The 21,011-nt window shown below is 47.4% G+C and overlaps 1 protein-coding gene across 1 annotated transcript in view; it reads left to right on the forward strand.

The window, feature by feature from the left end:
- The window catches only part of shroom3 (shroom family member 3), a gene marked incomplete at both ends in the record, with an annotated part of 46,502 nt that overhangs the window by 6,912 nt on the left and 18,579 nt on the right, over positions 1-21,011 (forward strand). Inside the window, one exon of the mRNA XM_080529627.1 lies at positions 14,713-14,871. Within this exon, the coding sequence (XP_080385753.1) occupies positions 14,713-14,871 (159 nt within the window). The remainder of the gene's footprint in view (positions 1-14,712; positions 14,872-21,011) is intronic.

Consider the following 21,011-nt stretch of genomic DNA (forward strand, 5'->3'; position numbering starts at 1 on the left):
TATGACCGCACACTTGAACACAGGCACTGTAAGCCCTGCTTCTAGTGTCTGTCTGTCTGTCCAGTGTGGTCTCGCCTGGCTCTGTCTATCTGTCTGTCAGTCGGTCTAAGCAGCAGACACATAAAGACCTCTCCAGCACACAGAGAGACTCTGTCCCTCCAACCTCCAACCCTGAGGCTGGATACACACAGACACACAGGCTAGGCTAGGGCTTTTCTTCTGGCTAATAAAAGGGCCATAATGGTCACCATTGTCCCGCACCTGGCTTTGTCTAACCCGGGGGTGGGAGGGGGGGGAGGTTGGGGCTCAGGTTCACCTGCCTGCCTGGTGGAGCAGACAGACAGACAGACTGGCATCTCACCCTCAGGTATGGTTGGTCTGGGGGAGGAGGTGGGGCGGGGGGGTAGAGGTAGCGGAGGGGAGGGGAGGGGAGGAGAAGAGGATAGGGGAGGGAAGTAGGGGAAGAGAGGAGAGTGGGGTGGAGGGGAGGAGAAGAGGATGGAGGTAGGGAAGGGAAGGGGGAGGGGAAAGCACTCCGTCCCTGCCTAGCCTGACCGCAGAGGATGCTCATTTGCATCTAGGTCCAGAGTTCACGAGAAGTTAGCCAGAGAGAGTGAAGGAGACGGGAGCTTTTCCTTCTTCCTCTGGCGAAGTCCACTGTCTAGTGTGGAGCTGCTGCCGTAGGCTAGGGCTAGTGTTGACTCTGCTAAGCCCAGAACAAACAGCTTTACCTGGACAGGGCTGGGAGTCAGGTTGGCAGCTAGCTCGGTAGGTAGGTAGCCTGACAAAAGCGCTATCTATAGGACCGACAACTGCTGTTTCCTTCAGCCTAGAGAACCGCCATAACACGGCGGCACACTGACGGCTTCCCGCGCTTGGTAGAGGGTAGGAAGACCGAGACGTCGGAGGAGTCAGAGGAGTTACACAACCCCAGGGACTTCGCTCAGACACACACAGTGCTCAGGGAAGGTGGCGTGGATGTGGATGTGGATGTGGATGTGGGGGAGGTAAAGGGAAGGGAAGGTAGAGAGGAGGCGTGGCACTTACACAAGATTAGGAGATCTGTACTAATTGCAGTGCTTTCAACTACTAAACTGTAACTACCGGCATACAGTACAGCGTGTCATCGGGTTGAATTCTTCTTAATGCTTCCCTGGTCATCCGAGAGATCCGTCTCCAGTCCAGACGGAGACCAATCTGTTTCAGAGGAACCAACACTTGAGGCCTAAACTAAAGGGCTAACCCGGGAATATTCCGTACCACTTTGGAGTCAAGTCTCTTTGGATGCTTTTAGTCGTGCGCATGTGCTCCTTGCTCATCAGCAGGTGATGCGTGTACGATTTTTCTCCGGGCCGTTCCCCGACAGATCCGATCTCTGCTACTGACTGGCTAAGCCTATTGTGAGGAGGAGAGACTGCAGTAGCACGTTCACGTGTTCTCTCTTTGACACATGAGCAGCAGGCCTGGCCGCTGGCCCTCACCTGAGGATGGATGGGAACGCAGACACCAGTAGTGATTCAGACAGGTATGTGGCATCCTGCTAGCATGTAGCTAACAGGTAGCTAACTGGCTAACAGGAAGTTTATTCGGGTGTTTACAAAAAGAGCATCTCGATCAAGTAAGGCTGGTTACTGTATTCTACAGTGGATGAGAGGGCCTGTGCTCAGTGCTCTCTCTCTCTCTCTCTTTCTCTTTCTGTCTCTCTCAGTCTCTCTCACTTGTTTTTCCTCTTTTTCTTTTCCCTCTGTCTCTCCATTTGTCTCTCCAAGTCCACCCCCCCCTTTTCTCCCCCTCTCTCTCTCTCTCTCTCTCTCTCTCTCTCTCTACCTACATATTACATGCTATTCAGTTATCTTGCTGTGTGCTCCCAGTACTTTGACAACATGTCCTTATCATGTTGAACCCTAACCCCACACTGCCAACACGGGTATAAAGTTAGATTGACCTTTGATAACCCTAGGAGTTAACGTCATCTGCAGGCTCCATGCACCCGCCCTCCCCCTTGTGTCGGCCACTCACTCTATAAGTCTCTAGGTCTGGAGACTGGTCAAGGGGTCAAGCGGTCAACTGAACTCTGAGACTCAACACAGGGTATGAGGAAACCTAACCTAGGTTGCACTCACACTGAACGCAGCCCTGCTGCTAGTCTCAGCTATTTCTCACTCTCCACAGGGCCTGAGTTAGTTCCCTAGTGCCGGATGCCAAAAGAACAGAGGGAGCTAACTCCAAAATGTGACACTCAGGAATGCTGTCAATATTTAACAAAAGACTGGGCTTAGGTGCCAACCGTCTCCGCCTCTCACCTGTTGTTATTAGCCACACACGCACACGCACACACACAAGCACACACACACACACACACACACACACACACACACACACACACACACACACACACAAACACACACACATACATGCATGCACCCACTCGCACACACATACACACAAACCCTGTCTCCCACATACACACACTTGCACGCACATACACGCATGCACACACACAGGCCAAAACACACACACGCACACGCACAAGCACACACAATAACAGTGAGGGTGTTCACACAAATCAAATGCGGCCCAACTTGACAGATGTAACTGAACCTTCGAGTGGCAGCACTCCTATTTATTTAGTGTCAAATGTTAATATCTGACCTTGATAATATAAAACCCATGCAAGATGCCAACAGGTGTCCAATACACTGTATGCCTATTGTTTGGTGTTTGTTGTTGGGTGTTGGGTGTTAGAAATGGTAAGTGGCAACGTAGCAGGTCTAGAAGTGTGTGTGGTTTTTTAAGATGTCGTCTACTCACAAGGCAAGTAATGACTTAACATATGGCTGCATGTTTAAAGATGGAAGCCAGTCTAGTTAAGATTTAATGAGACATGGTGCTGCTGGAGGAGACTGTTGACTGAACAGCTGTTATGTTCTTGACTTCTGGTCTGTACTGTGTGTTCCCTATGGACTAGAACAGGACAGTATGTATGTTTGGGTAACAGTGGGTCACCTGTATTTTTCAGAACTTCTTTTCCCCTCTCTCAATAGCCCAGCATTTTCAAGAGTGGTTTTAAAGTGACAGGCTTATATTCAGCTGTCTTGGTGTGTTTATGGGGTAATAGATAGCTCCAAGTGGGTTGTAGGAATTTAATGGGGAGCATGCTCAACTACGTATATATTCTTCAGAAATACATGGTTGAAAGGTGCCCGATGCTGCTTTCTCTGGCCATTTTAAAAGCAATCTAAAAGCTTCTGTTTTTTACCTGCCAATTATCCGAAACTGGCTTAGTGCCATCATGAAAGAGGACCACAATTAGAATTAAGTTGCAGAGTTTTGGGGGGTTTTATCCTTGATGAAGTGCATCATTTTGTAAGTGTATCTTGTTTTTAAGTTATCAAATAAACCAAACTAAAAACAGAAACTTTAAAACTGTAACATGTGCTTCAGGAATGTTTCTAGTGGTGCCAAGCATATATATATATATATATATATATATATATATATATATATATATATATATATATGCATATCCTTGTAAAGAAACAACACTTTAAAAAGTACAGTAAAGGCCAGTTCTCCATTTATGGATCTAAGCCCTTCATTTGGACAAAATCTTCACTGATCATTCTTTATCATGCCACCTTATTCCTTGATCGCTACCATTCATGGCCATTCAGCACTCAACCTTTAACCTCTGTTCTACCAGGAAGTGCCATTGAGGTTCAACGGCCTCTTTTACAACGGAGACCTGGCCGAGATAGCAGCTCACGTCATAGGAAAGTAGTTTAGATATAATTTAGCCAGGGCCAGCAAGGCCTGAACTGCTGGCCTAGAGTTTGTCAGACTCAGATTTTTAAAATAATTTAAAATATATTTTCATGTTTAATGTATTTTACAAAGTTTGTTCCTATCAGTCTATTAAGGTCATTTCATTGCTACTCTCTCCCCGAGTTGCGCTGCTTCCAGTGCAGCTCATATAAATTAGAGCTTTTATCCACCTGTGCTATCTACGGATTAAAAATCTACCATCGAGACCTTCAGAATTTCAAGTGAATCCCCTTTGCTGTTGAAGCAAATGAGGACAATCTTGTTGATTGTCATATTCTTTAACAATCAGATTTTGTGTTTGCCATGTTGGGTCTATTCTTTGACCCGCCGTAGCCTTCTAGCTGGCCTAGCCGTCTAGGAGCATACGTCAACATTTTCAGCCCTAAACTAATTCAAACATATTGTAGCAATGGGGCTACAAAGTTAGCATTGTGCCTTCCTGTTGCATTGTGTTCAGACTTCGATAGTTATGTTGCATGCATTGTGATCAGACTATTGGGGAATTAATTGCCGAAACCATAGGTGACATTGCAGTTCGGTTTGATGATGCCAGCGTTACCCTTCATGCTACTGTCACTGTGAATATGGGATGGTTACCGTGAATGACAATAGCCTATAGCCCTGGTGTCATGGTGAGGTTATTCGAAGGCAGATTAATAGCGGGAGGATATCACTAAAGGCCTTTGCTATTCTGTGTCAGGCCTCTAGTAGCCTACTGCTAGAATTGCTAGCACTGCTGTCCAACACCCCTCATTCCTGACCCATTACACTGAGCAGGAACCAGTGACTACAGTAGCATCAACCGCTAATATGACTTCTTAGTTCTCTAGTGAATCTCTGTCCAAGTTGTCAGTTATCCTCTTCCCCCTCGATCGGTCTACCAGGTTGTGAGATCCTCACAGTCTATTACCAGACCCTTTGCCACAGGGCAATGCCCGCTGGTGGCCACATCTGAAAGAAAAACTACATGTACTACATTAAAAGTAAACTAAGGGCAGCCATTAAGGGAGGAGAGAGGTTCCTACTTCTGCCCGATTCAGGGGGTGAGTCTAGGGAGGGGCACCAGCCGTGACCGTGGTTGGAGGGGCTGGCTGTCAAGAGCTAATTGAGCGAAGTAGGAGACAGAGAGCCCAGACAAGGACGGACTGTTTGTTTGTGTTCTTTCGAGTTGTCCCCATGGGGGGAAGGGGGGGGTTGTGACACGCTGGAAATCAAGGTGTCTGTCTGTCTGCCTGTCTGTCTGTCTGTCTGTCTGTTGTCTCTGTCTGTCTATCTATCATATCCGTCTGTCTCTGTCTGTCTATCATATCCGTCTGTCTGTTTGTTGTCTCGTTGTGTCTGTGTTTGTCTGTTGTGTCTGTCTATTCTGTCTGTCTGTCTATCTGGCTGTCTCCTTGTCTGTCTGTCTGTTTGTCTTTCTGTTTGTCTGTTGTTTATGGCAGCCTGTTGTCTGTCTGCCTCTTTGTCTGTCTGTCTATCTCTGTCTGTCTGTTATTGTGTCTGTCTGTCTATCTTTGAGAGGTCAGTTGAAACATTGGCTCAGTGAATGTAACATATTTGAGCAAGATAATAAGTATTACGTAAAGAGAGAGTTAATTCATCTTCAACAGAGATTCTGGGTTTAATCTGGGTCCAGGAAACCGGCCTTCTTCAAAAAGACATAGATCAAAAGAATGCTTTAAGCCAGGCGTAAATAAATTCTATTCATGCCACAGATCAAGGGGCCATTGTTGCATCCTATACAGGATATGCCCTCAAGGTGCCAGGGACTCTCTTTCTGGGCTGTCTCTCTTTCTCAGACTCTCCTTCTGGGCTGTGTTAATTGGAGCAGGCAGGGATGGAGGAGGATGTTTCTGTATTCCAGAGCCAGGTGCAGGATAGGAGTGGGTGGAACAGAACAGGTGTATTGAGCTCGATAGGTAAACAATACACCTAGCATATGGTTGAGACTTCAGCCACCTGGCTGGTGTGACTTTACACCTGGTGTTTGTAGTTTTATAGAGGGAAGTTCACACCTCAAACACCTTGCTCACTTCTAGAAACATCTTTGCTAGCAATGATTAACATCATGGGGGGGATGCGGAATGGTCTCATTCTGGTTGGCTACGATTCTGTGACAGGAGTCAGTGTGATTCACCTGGTTTGTGGACAAACAGATGGAATTGTATTGTGCACAACCCTATGAATTTAGTGGAAAAACTCTGTGTCACTATGTGATTTTCAGTCATTTAGGTCATTGAGTGATGATGATGAGTATATGTAAGGTAAACCTCCCATTTGAAGACAGAATGAACACATTCCCAGCCTGTGGTTTCCATTGTTCACCTCTGAGATGCTATCCAGCTAAGCGATGGAAAAAGAAGAGCAAGAATGTTTGCTGAGGACTAAAGACAACTGTCCTTGCCTCACCCCTCACTCTCTTGCCCTCTCTCTCTCTTTTTTTTTTTCTCTCTCTCTCACTCTCTATTTTTCTTTCTCTCTCTCATTTTCTTGAGAGAAAGAATTCTCTGTCTCTTTCTGTCTCTTTGCCCTTTATTTCTTAGCCCTTCACTTTCTCTCCCCACCTGCCTCACGCTTTCTCTCTCTCCCTTCCTCTCTCCCCTCCTCCCATCCTCTCCCATCCTCTCCCCTCCTTCCATCATCTCCCTTCCTTCCATCCTCTCCCCTCCTCCCTGTAGACCTGTTGCTAGCCTTGCATCTATCAGACAGAATTCCCTCTCATGCATCAGGCATCAGCATCAAGAAAAAGTATGTGTGTGTGTGTGGGGGGGGGCTGGTATGAGGTAAATGAGCCCCCTCCCCCTCCCTCCCTCCCTACCTCTGAGGGCAGGACAAGTGGAACCTGCTCTGTGACATCCCCATAGGCTCCATTCGGCCCCTGGGGCTCTTCTTATTGGCCAGGGGCAGGGTAGTCATTTGCACTCACTCTTGTGGCTGCTAAGTGCCTGTTATGAGAGAGAGAGAGAGAGAGAGAGAGAGAGAGCACGAGAGAGCACGAGAGAGAGAGAGAGAGAGAGAGAGAGCAAGAGAGAGTGAGAGAGAGAGAGAATGCATGCAAGGGGCTGCAGCTCACATGAATTAGTCTCTTTCACCCTTTGTTGGTGAGAGTCAGACTTTGCTGTGTATGCAGCAGCAAGTGTGTGTGTGTGTGTGTGTGTGTGTGTTGAGGGATTTAACATCACTAGCCTGCTTGTGTTGTGGAGGAAAGCAGCGAGGGAACTGTTGTGTTGGCAGGACCAGAGCTGAGGCATGTGTGTGTGTCAGGAGGGTTTCACCTGTTGATTGATACCTTATCCTCCACGAGTGACTACGGTAAGTGTTGTGTGTGCGTGTGTGCGTGTGTGCGTGTGTGCGTGTGTGTGTGTGTGTGTGTGTGTGTGTGCCTGCGTGGGTGCGTGTGTGCCTGCGTGCGTGTCTGTGTGTGTGTCTGTCTGTGTGTGTGTGTGTGTAACCCTCCACCACTGCACGGTTGGGATTTTAACCTTGATTAGCTAGAATAATCATTAGCCTCTGTTTCCTTGTTGTGAAGTCAGGTGTCATGGTTAATGTGTGCCTGCTTTCCCACATTTTAAAAGGTGATTCCGGGTGCACCTCGACTGAAGCATAGTGCTGTTTCAAGCATGTCTATCTAAGCGGAACGTTTTCCTTTTCTCTGGTTTTGTTTTCGCTTTGCATCAATTTTGTTTAGCCCTGAATTTCTGTAGCCAAATGCAAATGTGTCCATGCTTGTTTGTGACTGAAGGTTTCAGACCCAGGAAGTAGGAGTCGTTCACTATCTGATGAGCTCATCACTGATGATGCTGTATCGTTGTTCAATATCTGTTCCTCTACTTCCCCCTTCAATGCAGCCATGGCCTGAGCAGTGGAGGCTGGTCAGATCTCCTCTGTATTGTTGGTTCTCCTCCAGTATTGGTTGGTTCTCCTCCTCCAGTTCTCCTCTCTCTCTCTCTCTCTCTCTCTCTCTCTCTCTCTCTCTCTCTCTCTCTCTCTCTCTCTCTCTCTCTCTCTCTCTCTCTCTCCTGTGAGTGGTCTCCCATCAGGACCTCAGAGAATGCCAGCGTTGGTTCTGTCGGGCCCTCAGCCAGGGCCCGCTCTGGACTGATCCAGCTTACCGCTGGCCATTTACCTCTAGTCAGAAGTAAGCCACTGTTCAAAAACAGGAGGTTTACCCTAATCGCAGTTGAATGCGGGGGTGCAGAGTGCCGGGGGAGGGGCAGTGGCTATACTCAAGGGTCTGCTAAACCCAGATCGGCAACGCCGGCCCCCTTTCTCCGGGCCCTTTCTAGGCCGTGAGAGGACATGGGGATTTGAGGGGGACGTTTTATTTGATGAAACAGACCTCTGTAAATGACAAGCCCGCTTTACAAACATACTGTACCCTCCAGACTAGGCCTCTGCCTCTGCCTACTTCCATATGGAGCAGAGAGAGAAGCAGAGTGCTTGGAATAACATGGCTAGGTTTATAGTGTGTGGGGAGAGATGGAGAGGGAGAGAAAGGGGGAGGGAGGGAGAGGGAGGGAGAGAGAGCCAGAGGGAGAGGGAGAGATTACTACTTCTATATCGAGCGTAGAGAGAGAAGCGGGGTGGTTGGAACAATAGGGCTAGGTTTACAGGGTGCCTGGGCTGAAGTGCTCTGTCGTTGTTACTGTTGCTTCCTGCTCTGTGTTGATAGTCAGCTGGCAGACAGTCAGGGGAGGGATGGCTGTTGACCGGGGGGATGGGAGGGAGGGAGGGATGGAGAGAGGGAGGGAGGGAGGGAGGGAGGGAGGGATGGGGGAGAGAGAGGGTTGGAGAGAGAGCAGGAGACCGAGAGAGAGAGAGAGAGAGAGGGTTGGAGAGAGCAAGAGAGAGTGAGAGAGAAGGAAGGAAGGTGGGAGAGGATGGATGGATGGAACTGATGCGGCTGAGTCATCTATGTAGAATGTGGCTAAGTGGTGTTTGAGTGTGGCCCGTGTCCACCCAGCTCAACATGACATGCTACACGCCTGCTATCATGTCACGTGTGGATCGGGGTCATGAAGAAAGGTGAGATAGGGAGTTTGTTGTGATAATGGTTTCTGGTAGTTTTGATTCATGAACTGTGTTTATTTGCTGCGTTTGTTTGCGCGGTTGGCTCTCTCTCTCACACACTCTCTTTCTCACACACTCTCTCTCCATCCAATATTCTCTGTGTTGTTTTCCATTCCTCATGTCAGCTCAAAGAATGTCTCACCATTTCTCTCTCTCTCTCGCTCTAATGGCACCCTTTCTCTCTGTGACTAGGGTAATTATGTAGGTGAGATGTTCAGACGACCACAATAACAAACAGCATTTTTTGAACACTTTTAAACCACCGTACTCAGATCCGAAAGTGATTCAAGCCCTGTCAAGAAACCTCATTGGATTAAGAAAATATCAGCTGAGCGCAATTCTGTTGAAAGGAGTGTTTGAGTATTCATTAGAGAGGGCCTGTTTTCCCTTTCTCTCTCTGTCTCTCTTTCTTTCTCTCTCTCCCTCTCTCTACTCATTTCCCCTCTCTCGTGGTGGCCTTTTGTCTAGAGTCGGGCCATGTTGAGAAAAATGCTCAAGTGTGATTCTCTGGTGGAAGTCATTACTGGGTCATTACAATGCTGCTTCCTTGACAACGGCACAGCTCCTCTCTCCCTGACTGTGTCTCTTCTGATTGGCTAAGGGATACCCCCCTGAGGAGTCACCAGGGAGAGGGAGGGAGAGAGGGAGGGAGAGAAAGAGAGGGGGGGAGAGAGAGGGGGGGGGGGAGAGAGAGAGGGGGGAGAGAGAAGGGGAGAGAGAGAGGGGGGGGAGAGAAGGGGAGAGAGGGGGGGGGAGAGAAGGGGAGAGAGAGAGGGGGGGGGAGAGAAAGGGAGAGAGGGGGAGAGAGAGGGGATGAGAGAGAGAGAGAGGGGAGGGGGGGAGAGAGAGAGTTAGAGAGAGAGAGACAGACAGAGACACACACACACACACACACAGACACACAGAATGGAGAAAGTTTGCTCTATCTATTTTCTCTTTATTTGTAGCTCCAAACCTCAGAGAAAAGATGTTTGCTAATTTAATCCCTCACCCATTCTGGCTGTCAGCTTCCCAGAGGAACCCATGGTTCCATGGCGTCTACGGGTTTGACGTTTGCATTCCTGTAACAAGTCAGTCTGGTTTATAAAACACTTTTTCAATGAGTAATGTGTTCTTGGCATACCTTGCGTGACATCCGATTATATCTTTCATTGATCACCTTGTTTGTGTCAAATAGATGGGTGTGTAGAGATTGGTTTAAACGTTAAGTCATGACAACCCTAGTCCACACCTGGCATTATTTGGATTGTGTGCTTCATGCACTCATGCATGGACACACGTCCACAACCTTTTCACTGTGACTCAGCTGAAATAAACACTCATTAGAGTTGGCAACATTTGAGTCATAGGTCTCTGCTTTGTTTCAGTAGCACAGTGACAGTGTTGGCTCTGTGACAGTAGGTAGCCTATGAAAGGCAGGCGCTGGCTAGGAGTGCAAACAGGATGTGCCGATGGGTAACGTAGGCACAGACGTCACGGCCAACGGTCTGGGATGGGGGTGGGAGGGGGGGGGTGGGGCTGACCAGCGGTAGGGCGAGCGTGCTTGCCCCGTTGCCATGGGTACCACCCAGGTCATCCAGTCGTCGAGGTGGCTTGGCATGCGTGGAATGTTGAAGGGTACGCTTAAGAAGAAGGTCAATGCGGGCACCCCCCACCACCACCCACACACACATACACACAAACATGTAGACCCCCCCCCCCCCCACACACACACACTTCTCCACTCCTGTTGTCCTCTTTTAAATGCATTCACTTAACATTAAATATGTTAATATATCCTGATGAAGACGAGAGGGAAGATTCCTCTTGGGGAATGAGAGACAGGCTGCTGGCATTTTACTCTCCACTCAGGAAATAGAAAGAACATCTTATTGAACACGATCAATTTAGTTGCACAATAGTATTTTTTTGTGTGTGAAAATAGCATATTGGATATTAGACAGGGTGCAGTTTATGTGGAAGCCGTCCGTGTTAGGCGAAGAGAACAGAGATCATGTGATCAGCAGGGTGAGGTTGTGGGAGGGATGGTGAGGTTGTGGGAGGGATGGTGAGGTTGTGGGAGGGATGGTGAGGGAGGGGTGAGGGGTGAGGGAGGGGTGAGGGTGGGTGGGTCAGTCAGCGAGTCAGCCGTACAGGCCTTGCTAGTTGCTATCCTCTTCTTCAATTGTCCCTGTAGGGGAACCCTTCTATGAACCTGTTTGGGTTCTATGTAGAAAAGGCAAGGCAAGGCAAGTTTATTTGTATAGCACATTTCATACAACAGGGGCAATTCAAAGTGCTTTACATACATTATAAAAAAATACAGCAAGTGGAGCATAGTAAGAAAGTAAAAATGACAATGAATAAAAGCAAATATAAGAAGCAAATAGATAAAACATTTAATAAGACAATAGTTAATGGATAAAAGACATTGATAGAAGTGTTTGATTTTAATCATATTAACTGCTGCAAAACATGAAGGCTTTTAGCCGAGATTTAAATATTTTTAGGGTTTGGGCCTATTTGATTTCTTCAGGGAGTTTGCTTCAGAAGCATGCGGCAGCGTGACTGAAAGCTGCTGCACCGTGTTTTGTGGTGGGGTTCTAATTGGAACCGGATTGAAGAACCCTTTTTTTGGTACCAACTAGAACAGTCATTTGTGAGAGTGTACTGCTGCATTCTCTACTATTATGATGACTTGCTGATTGAGAGAGACATATAGATAGACACACACACACACACACACCATTCCCAGACTCCCTTCCTTTCACTCTCTCACTCAAAGGAATTCACTGGAGTTAGCTCTTTTTTGTTTATTTGGTTTTCTTCTGAAGGGAATGAGAGAGCAGTGAAAGATGCTAAAGCACAGGTTTAATACCAGGAGTGCTGTGTCAACACCCCAGCCTGACCCTTCACGGGGCAGAGACACCCCCGTCTTGTCCTGGCTGTCTGGAGGTGGTCCCAGCGTCGCTGGTAGTGTTTGTTCTGAGAGTGGGCTGGAGGCAGCCCTCCAGGGCCGGAGACTCTGGCTTAGCCAGACAAAAAGAATCATGTTTGCCCTCAGTTGAAAACGTACTGGGCTCTGTTAGCGATTTTGTTCTGTTTTGTGTTGTTTGTGTTCACCCTGCTTTTGGTCCACTTATATTCAAATTCAGTGTTTTAATTGGTAAATGGACTGCACATACTGTATATATATCCCCTTATTCCAAAGCACTTTACAATGGCCTCTCATTCACCCATTCACACACACACATTCACACACTAATGGCGGCAAGCTACCATGCAAGTGTCTTGCCCAAGGAGACCTCGACACGTGACCAGCCGGGGATCGAATCGCCGAACAGCAGACCTTGCGATTATTAGACGCCGGTTCTACCTCCTGAGCCACAGCCGCCGGTTCTAAGACGGCCAATTGGGGTTCTAAGACGGCAAAGTGTGGAAGGGATTCACGGAATAGCATGTGTGGAATGTGTAAAGAGTCTTAGCATGCTATCCAAGTGAGCCCTATGCACGTTGACATGGTAGTACATAGGTAAGATGATTATTTCCAGTTTTCCTTAGACAACCACAGCCTAAGTGAAAAAAGTGATTTGGATTATGCTTTCTGTTTATTAATTTTTGTTACAAAATAACAGCGTTTAATTGACCCTTCTAGGAGAGCACAGATGTCTATTTTATTAAACACAATAACCTACAAAATAGGCATATCCCTTTAAATCTACTCATTGGCTTAAGATCAGATCAGTAGCTGAAATATTGTACATTTGTAACTGGCCGATTCATTAGTAACAATGTCCTGTTTCAAGCAGGAGAGCAAAATAGAGTTCAAGCAAGCTTAATAGCCATGCTCCTTAACGGAAATAAGCATTAGAGTACATACGTCATTTTGATTATGTAATTTATCTTCTAAGAGGGAATATGATAAGGTCAGCCATTGTTATAGCCATCCGATAAAGGGCTACGGATATACAGTGTTTGTTTACAATAACATTGCTTACAAACAAATGGAGTAAAACAAACGTAGATTTTGGGTTCTGATGGGAAAAGACTGTTGGACTACTGTAAGATCATGAGGCATTTATATGTTACATTCTTCACAAGTCAATGGCGATATATCATGAATTTAAAAGTAAAAAAATGTACGTACCAATCCCAGATTGCCCCTTTTATATCCTAGTCTCCTTTCTTTCTTTCACAGTATGTTACATTATGACTTGATAGGTAAACTTAATACAGTATATATATATATATATATATATATATATATATATATATATATATAATTCAATGGTCATGAAGGATGCTATGAGACAGGGGAAGGAGGCCATCTTGGTAGTTGGTGTCATTTGAGGTGATTCTGTTTGGGGTATGAGAACCAGTCAGAGAAGTTTGAATTGCAGGATGAGGCCAATCCAAATGCTTGCATCTCATTAGCCTATTTAAGCAGGCAGAGGGAGGGAGGGGGGAAGTTAAGGGAAAAGAAAGCCTGAGGGTGATGTCATTCTAACTACTGATCACATGGCTTTCACCTGTGGCTTAGGAGGCATGGCTCAAACAATATTGCCTCCCATTGGCCTGCCTACAGTTAGGGTACAATATGCTGACCTAGCTATTTATTTTTTGTAAAATATTCCATCTCAAATCAGATTTGTCTGGTTGTATTAATATAAGAACTTAAAAACTGAGTTCAAGTGTTTCTGTGTCTCTTATGTACAGGTACAGTGTACTCCAATAACAGAATTGAGCTTTTAAGACATAGAACCTGGCCTTTTAAGACACACAACCACCTTAAAGAAGTGGGCATGGCATATGTAATACAAGGTCTGCCTGTGTCCCTGTGTCCCTGTGTCCCTGTGTCCCTGTGTCTCTGTGTGTCTTGTGTTTCTGTGTGTCTCTGTGTGTCCCTTGGACTTTGGCACTGCTCAGACCGACCTAGCTGAGATTACCCAGACTCCTCTACTCTCTGGAGTAAATGGGTTCTGCTGCGAACATAGTACACACACACACACACACACACACACACACACACACACACACACACACACACACACACACACACACACACACACACACACACACAATCTGATGCCTTCTCTCTAAGTCCACTGGAGGGCATTCTGACATGTGACCAGACAATGACAATGTGAAAGTCACAAAGATGTGAAAGTCACAAAGATTTATTAGACATGACATGACTCTTTCTTCTTGTTGGACACAATGACGACTATTGTCTCCGCCTATCTACGTATGTTTTCTCAATATCTCCTAATCACTGACAATACCACTGGGAATATCGGGCTAACCAAATGTCAATACTTGACACGCATTTTTCCCAACCTGACAAATGACATTTAAGTAGGACAGTGCTTCTGCTGTGAAGTCTGGCGCTGCCTCTGACCCTCCCTGCCCAAACAATCCTGTGGCATCAGGTGGTCAATACGTGCCAAACCAGACACACAACATACCGTCCATTAGCTCACCAAATATGGCATTGTGATATAATACTGTTTAAGAATACCGTGTGAAAGTGCACCTGCTGATAATTTTTTCGTTCATTTATTGTTTTATTGTTAATTTTATGGTTCAATATGCTTTATAGCTTTGACTTTTGATGTTTGTCAGTTGATTAGATATGTCTGGGGGAAACACCGAGAGAGAATTTAGATTTTCTGGTTCCGGATAAGATATGTTCAGAACACACTTAGGCTGCAGCAGGCTTTAGGTCACAGGTTGTTGCTAAGGATAGAGTGAAGGCTACAATTACTGATCGAATATATTCCATATATTATGGTGTTCTCTCTCTCATGGCTCTGTCTCTCTCTCCCTCTCTCCCCCCAGGGAGTGCTGTCCAGGCCTCTGTTGTGGTGAGTCCACCACCCTGCCCTCCCTCTGCCCCCCCCCCTCCGTCTCCTCCTCCTCCTCCTCCTCTAGTCACGGACCCTCCCGAGACGGCCGAGGATCATGTTCAGGAGGAGTTAAACTACGCATTAAGAACAGGTGGGAAGTGCGTGTGTGTGTGTGTGTGTGTGTGTGTGTACCCTCTGAGTAAGGTAATTGGATAAGGCAAGCCACTCACCTGCCCTGTGTTTGAGTGTGTCTTTGTGGGTGTGGGTGTGGGTGCGTGCATGCATGTGTGTGTGTGTGTGTGTGCTCTCGCACTCACGTGTCTGCTTGTGTGTGAGCTATTTCTAAGCAGCATGTTTTGACGACATGTGTGTACAACGTGTATTATTATTTGTGTCTCGGGGGGTGTGGTGCTTTGCATCTCTGAGTTGTGACTCAGTTTTGATGCTAGCTAGCCTTTGTTTTGATGAGAAAGAGATGCGGCAGGCAAAGAGTTCAACAAGGCGGTATTTATAGCTCATATCAGCCGTTCCTGTCAGGAAGAAGAAACCGGACTCAGTGATGCTCTCCTGAACCATTGTGATGACCACTTCCTCTTCCGCATCTCTCACGCTGCACAGGAACAGGAAATCAACGGAGCTGATACAGGAATAACATAGTGACCGTTAGTGACGGTGGTGGTGCCACCGTATCCTCTTCCTCTGCGGTGGCGCTAGGACACTAGCTAGCCCGCTGGCGTTTGGCCTGCAGGGGGATCTCCTGCTGCTTTGTTTCTGTGGAAAGGACATCCTCTAGAGTCCAACCTCACATCTCACATCCAAACAGGGCCACACTGATCGCAATGATTTTCCATTTACCTCCCCTGACTTCTTTTAAGTGTTCTTCTGTGCATAAATACAACAGAGCGTCTGTGCAAACAGTCTATAAATACGAGGTCTGGTCTGGTGCTCCGAGTTTCATCCAAATATGGACCCGTGGGGTAAAGTCACGAGACTCGGAGAGCAACGGTTCCGTTTCAGTGGAATGTTAAAAGTGAACAGAATGATTCAACAACTGCATCCCTGTCTCGGATAAATAAATGGATGTTATTGAATTGCCTCATTGCCATAGAGACTGCCTGTTGAAACACAGTGTTTATCCATTGTGTACACAGCAGCACTACAAGCTTGTGAGAGAAAGAAGGGTGTGTGTGTGTGTGTGTGTGTGTGTGTGTGCGCATGTGTGGAGGAGGGTGTGTAGAGCGAGAGCAGAAGGGTGTCTCTCATGGGTGTGCGGTGGGGAGTACAGTATGTGGAGAGAAAAGGGACTTGGTTACTGAGCTTTTGCTCCTGTGCATACTGGGCTGTGTGCATGTGCATGTGCATGTGCATGCGTGTGCGTGTGTGTGTGTGCGCGCATGTGTGCGTGCATTTGTTATTTTATTTTTGCATCTGTATCTTTGGCAGTTTGAACCTTGTTTCCACGGTCGATCTCCTATCCAGGGGATTCTCCCCCTCAGAATGGAACATTTCCTGTGTCCTTGTTCTGAAAGATACCAATCAAACGAGTGCAGACGGCCTTTAAAATCTCAAGTCTCAAAACTCTTCAAAACATTTCCACATTCAACTCTCAACTCTCTCTGTTCAACTGTGAACATCCATATCTAACTGTGCATGAACTCACTGACCTAGATATATTGTGTTGCTGACTTCCTTCAAACAAACATATTTTTTTTTAGAAGTGTGGCCTGTGTCCTTGTCAGTGCCTGTGTTAATCAGTCTTATCTAAGGTTAACTCGTCCTCTGACGTGGTTTGATATCGCTGGTACTTTAAGCGTGCATCACTTCATCACTGAAATGCATTTCAGCTCCTCACTTTGCCTCTCCTCGTTAGATAAACACCATCGATCAGAGCGCTTTGTTCCTGTTTGGACCGACTCCCAGGGTGGAAGTGTGAGCCAAGCTGCAACACAATCAGGAATGACGCAAGCGCTCCTGAACCAAGGATGGAATCTTACACCTACACACATATGCCTGGAGTCTGCCCACTGGAGACAGGCCTACCTCTGAGGGGCAAAAATAGGTTCTACTATGCTTAGAACCAAAAAAGGGTTCTTGGGTTTTTTCCTTGTAGGAGAACTGTTTTTTTGATGCCATATACAGGAGGTAGTACTATGGAAAGAGTTCCACATGGAACCAAAGATAGTTCTCCAAAGGGTTCTCCTAAGTCCAAGAAAGGGCAAGCGAATGAGCCTCCATAGCAGGTAGTAGGTAGACTGGAGCGTTGTAAACGAATGGAATGAGGGATGGTGTGTGATATTGTTCCTCATTCCATTCCTTGCATTACAATGCCTACAGATGTCCTTTGTCCTTTCTCAGGGATTCAGAACATGACCAGCTGAAGAGGGTGACTGTTGTCTGAATGTTTGAAGTCGTAATGTTTGAGGAACGGCTTCCGTTTTCCTTTCATATTGAGTGAATAAGCTGTATAGGTATCACATACTGTCGTTAGCATATGTAACACACACACACACACACACACACACACACACACACACAAACACAAAGTTACGGTATACATTGCCAAGCAGTTGAAGACCAGAGAACCTGACAGATAGAGTACTAGTACTCCCAAGATGTCGCTGCCTGCCTCCCCATAAGGGAAGTGGATCTCTTCTCTCCCCGGTGTTCGTACCCCGTCAGCCCCGTGGCTCCGTCCCCTGTTATCAGATGAGGAGTGAGGCCGGGCAGAGGGCTTCGCTCTGATAGAGCCAGGAGCAGGAACCAGGAAGTGGGCCATCGGACCCTCTGGGGACTGGGTGTCAGACGCACTCAGGACAGACACTGTGTAAATACACACGTCCCTCCTTCCCTACATCCCCTCTCTCCCCCTCACTCTCACCTCCCCCTTTCCACAGACACCCCCCCCCCCCCCATTCCACAGGCACCAGACCTGCGCTGGCACACCGAGTTCCCCCTCTCTCTCTCCATATTCTCTCACTCCCCCATTTTTTTGTCACCAAATGTTCTTCTCCATTCTCGCTCCTTATTTTTCTCTCTCTGTCTTTCCGTAGTTGTTACTCGCTATGTTGTTTTGAGGGGGGGGGGACTAGTGCTAGTAGCTAGCTACTAGTGCTAGTAGCTAGCTAGCATCCCACAGCTAGTCTTTTATCAAGCTAACAAATGAACATCGCTAATGTCTCGTTTGCTCTGCGCATCTAGTGATAAACATCTATGAGATGGCTGTGCCCTGACCTCTGTGTGTGTGTGTGTGTGTGTGTGTGTGTGTGTAAAAACATCCTCTTCTTCATATCAATATGCTGATATGCTGTCAGGATTGCGGTTTTACTGTAACATAGGTGATAGATGACTGATATTATGACCGCCATACGCAGCAAGACTACAAGGCCAACAAGTTACTGTTTGTGTCATTAAATCACTGCATTCCTTCGACCGCTACATCATATTGATACCTCTCTTTGCTTCCTATTTGGAATCCCTCCCCATCCCCTGGAGAAAAATGTTGATACAACACACACACACACACACACACACACACATACACACACTTCATCCTCCTCCTGTTGAGCTGTATCTCTCTAGCTACCCCTCCCCTCCCGCCCCCGCCATCTAATCCTCTCTCCAATTTCAGTTTCCTTGCAGATCAGAGAGATTATTCCAGGCAGACTTGCTAGCGTTCCCACAACGCAGATAAGGTTTCTGTTTCCGAGAGAGACACGCCCTGTCCCGGCTCGTCTGGCCTTCGCTTAGACGACAAAGAAACGGGGCCCTTCAGTGGGAAAGGCGGCCATTTTTCTGTTTTCTCCTCTTCTCTTTCTCCTCTGCCACTTTTGACAGCCCCTTCTTCTGTCAAAAGTTCCGCTCGCAAATTCCCGGAGGTCGGGTTTCCGTGGGAGTGTCGGCAGAAGTATCCCTTGTCCCCCGGGGAAGACTAAGAACGGGACACCGCGGAAATCCGTCCACCTTTGTTGGGACTGAATTGGGTGTCAATGAGCTGTTCACCGGCTTTGTTGCCTACTTCACTCAGCTTCCTATACACCCAGCCCCTGTGGCGAGAGACAGAGACTGTGGTGCGTGTGTGTGTGTGTGTGTGTGTGTGTGTGTGGTGTGTGTGTGTGTGGTGTGTGTGGGTCTGTGAGTTCAAACACAAACACTGCCTTTGATATGGGTACGTCATCTTCACAGATATAGTCTTAGGTCTTACCAAGTGTCCTAGTTTATTGTACATGAAAATCTTTCTCTCTCTCCATCTCTCTTTCATGTAGCCAGAGAATTGTCGTAGTCTTGCTGACCCATGTCATCGCCATGGAAAGGAAGCCTCAGACACGCCCTGAGACACGCCCAGATAATGACACACTCCCTGAATAATGACAGATAATAACGCAGAGATTCACCTCCTCAAAGAGGCCGTGGCTCTTCAGCTCAGATGTAATTGGCCTTGGGTGTGGGTCCGCTCCATGATCAGGAACGGGAGTATGTGTGGAGTGATAGAATTGGGGGGTAGAGATGACTGATAGAATTGGGAGAAGAGCAGTGATTGGGGCCATAGAACCCTCATTGTTCTGAGTGTTACTGCATGCTATCATGTGGTTGTTCCCCCCCCCCCCCCAGCGTTCAAATACACTTCTGACCTCTGAACATGAAATAAAGGCCCCAGTCTCTCGCTCTCTCTCTCTCTCTCTCTCTTTCTCACTCTCTATCTCTATCTCTTTCTCCCTCCCTACCCTACCCTCCCCTCCCTCCATCCCTCCCTCCCTGACTCGCTCCTTCCCTCCCTCGCTCCACCGTTACTTCCCTAGTCCAGTCCTTCTCTGCGCAGGGAGGAAGGCAGGATGTTTACTTCATGCTTTATCGTACGCGGAGGAGGTAATGACGCTTAATTGCGTGGCGTAATGAGCTCACTTCAGCGGCGGCGCTAGCTAGCTAGAACCCACCAGCCTCTGCCCGCCACCTGCCATTTTGGAGGCGAGCGTCGAGCGCACAGGTCAGGGCGCCGTCATGGAGCTGCTAGGGGCCTTCTACAGGAGGAAACTGCGCAGGAAGCAGAAGAAAGCCGACCTCGGGAGGTCGGACGGAGCTCTGTGCAAGTCGCCGTCGGAGACGAGCGTCAACGGCCTGGCCACGGGCCTCATCTCCAAGGTGTTGAGGTTCACCGGCAGGTGAGGGAGGGATGAAGCCATCGTTTGATCAGCGTAGGGTGAGAGAGAGAGGGAGAGAGAGGGGCTGAGGGAGTGAGGGAGAATTATTGGTTGATCAGCTTTGGGTGTAGTTGCACCGTGGCTCTGATCTTAGATCAGTTTTTTCTGTCCTAACCGTGGTTATGGTTATGATTGGTGTGTGTATGATACTATTCCTCATTCCGTTCCATGCTTTTCAATGAGCCCGTCCTCTGATTTCGACCTCTACCCATGGCTCATCCTAGGTCAGCGCCCAAGGGCAGTTTTACCCCGGAGCTAACCGCTCATGGGGGGGGGGGGGGTTGGTGGATGAGTCTCCCCTGTGAGGAAGTCTGTGGTCGGGTAACTGTTAAGTTGGAAACGGTGTACTGTGGTGGAGGTTATTGGTTTAGACAAAGGGTCATTGAGTCTCTTTTTCTTTGATGTGGATTTGATTGATTTCGATGTTGAATCCTGAGCTGGTTTGTGGTTAGTGTGATTCTAGACTGAGCTGTAGCTCATAGTGTCTTTAGAGTATGCTGAATGATTGGAGATGGTCAGGGAAGATTTGATGAAGAATGGATCAAGAAACGTCTCAAATCTTCCAGAAGAAGTGATACGTGATGATGCACCATGAGGGTATGAGGCACGCTTGCTTTCATGTTCCTCTCGGTGGAGATAGCGTTGCTTCCTGTTTATCCTTGATGGCTTAAGTGCTTTTTTTTTAATTTATTTTTTTTCTGATCTTCTGTGCTGACAAACATGAAATATGATGGCTTGTCATTCGAGAGATGAAGGTTAATCTAGAGAGTGCAGAGATTCCTGAGGAGTTGTTCTGGCTTTTATCAGTATGTGTGTGCGTGTGTATGTGTCTATGTGTCTATGTGTCTATGTGTCTATGTGTCTATGTGTCTGTGTCTATGTGTCTGTGTGTATGTATGTGTGTGTATATGTGTGTGTGTGGGGGGGGGCAGTTGAGTTGGAATCCAGTCTGGGCTAGTCCCCCTATGTTCTCGGTGTGAGGGAGGCTATTGTGAAATCGTGGTGGTGAAGCCTGGGATGATGAATGACCTCCAGCCTGTGGTGATTGTGTTGAAAAGGCAGGCTGAACAAGGAGGGGGAGTCAGGCTGCTGTCAG

Source organism: Nansenia antarctica, assembly GCF_963989245.1.
Source record: "Nansenia antarctica genome assembly, chromosome: 4".
In the NCBI taxonomy this organism is placed as follows: Eukaryota; Metazoa; Chordata; class Actinopteri; order Argentiniformes; family Microstomatidae; genus Nansenia; species Nansenia antarctica.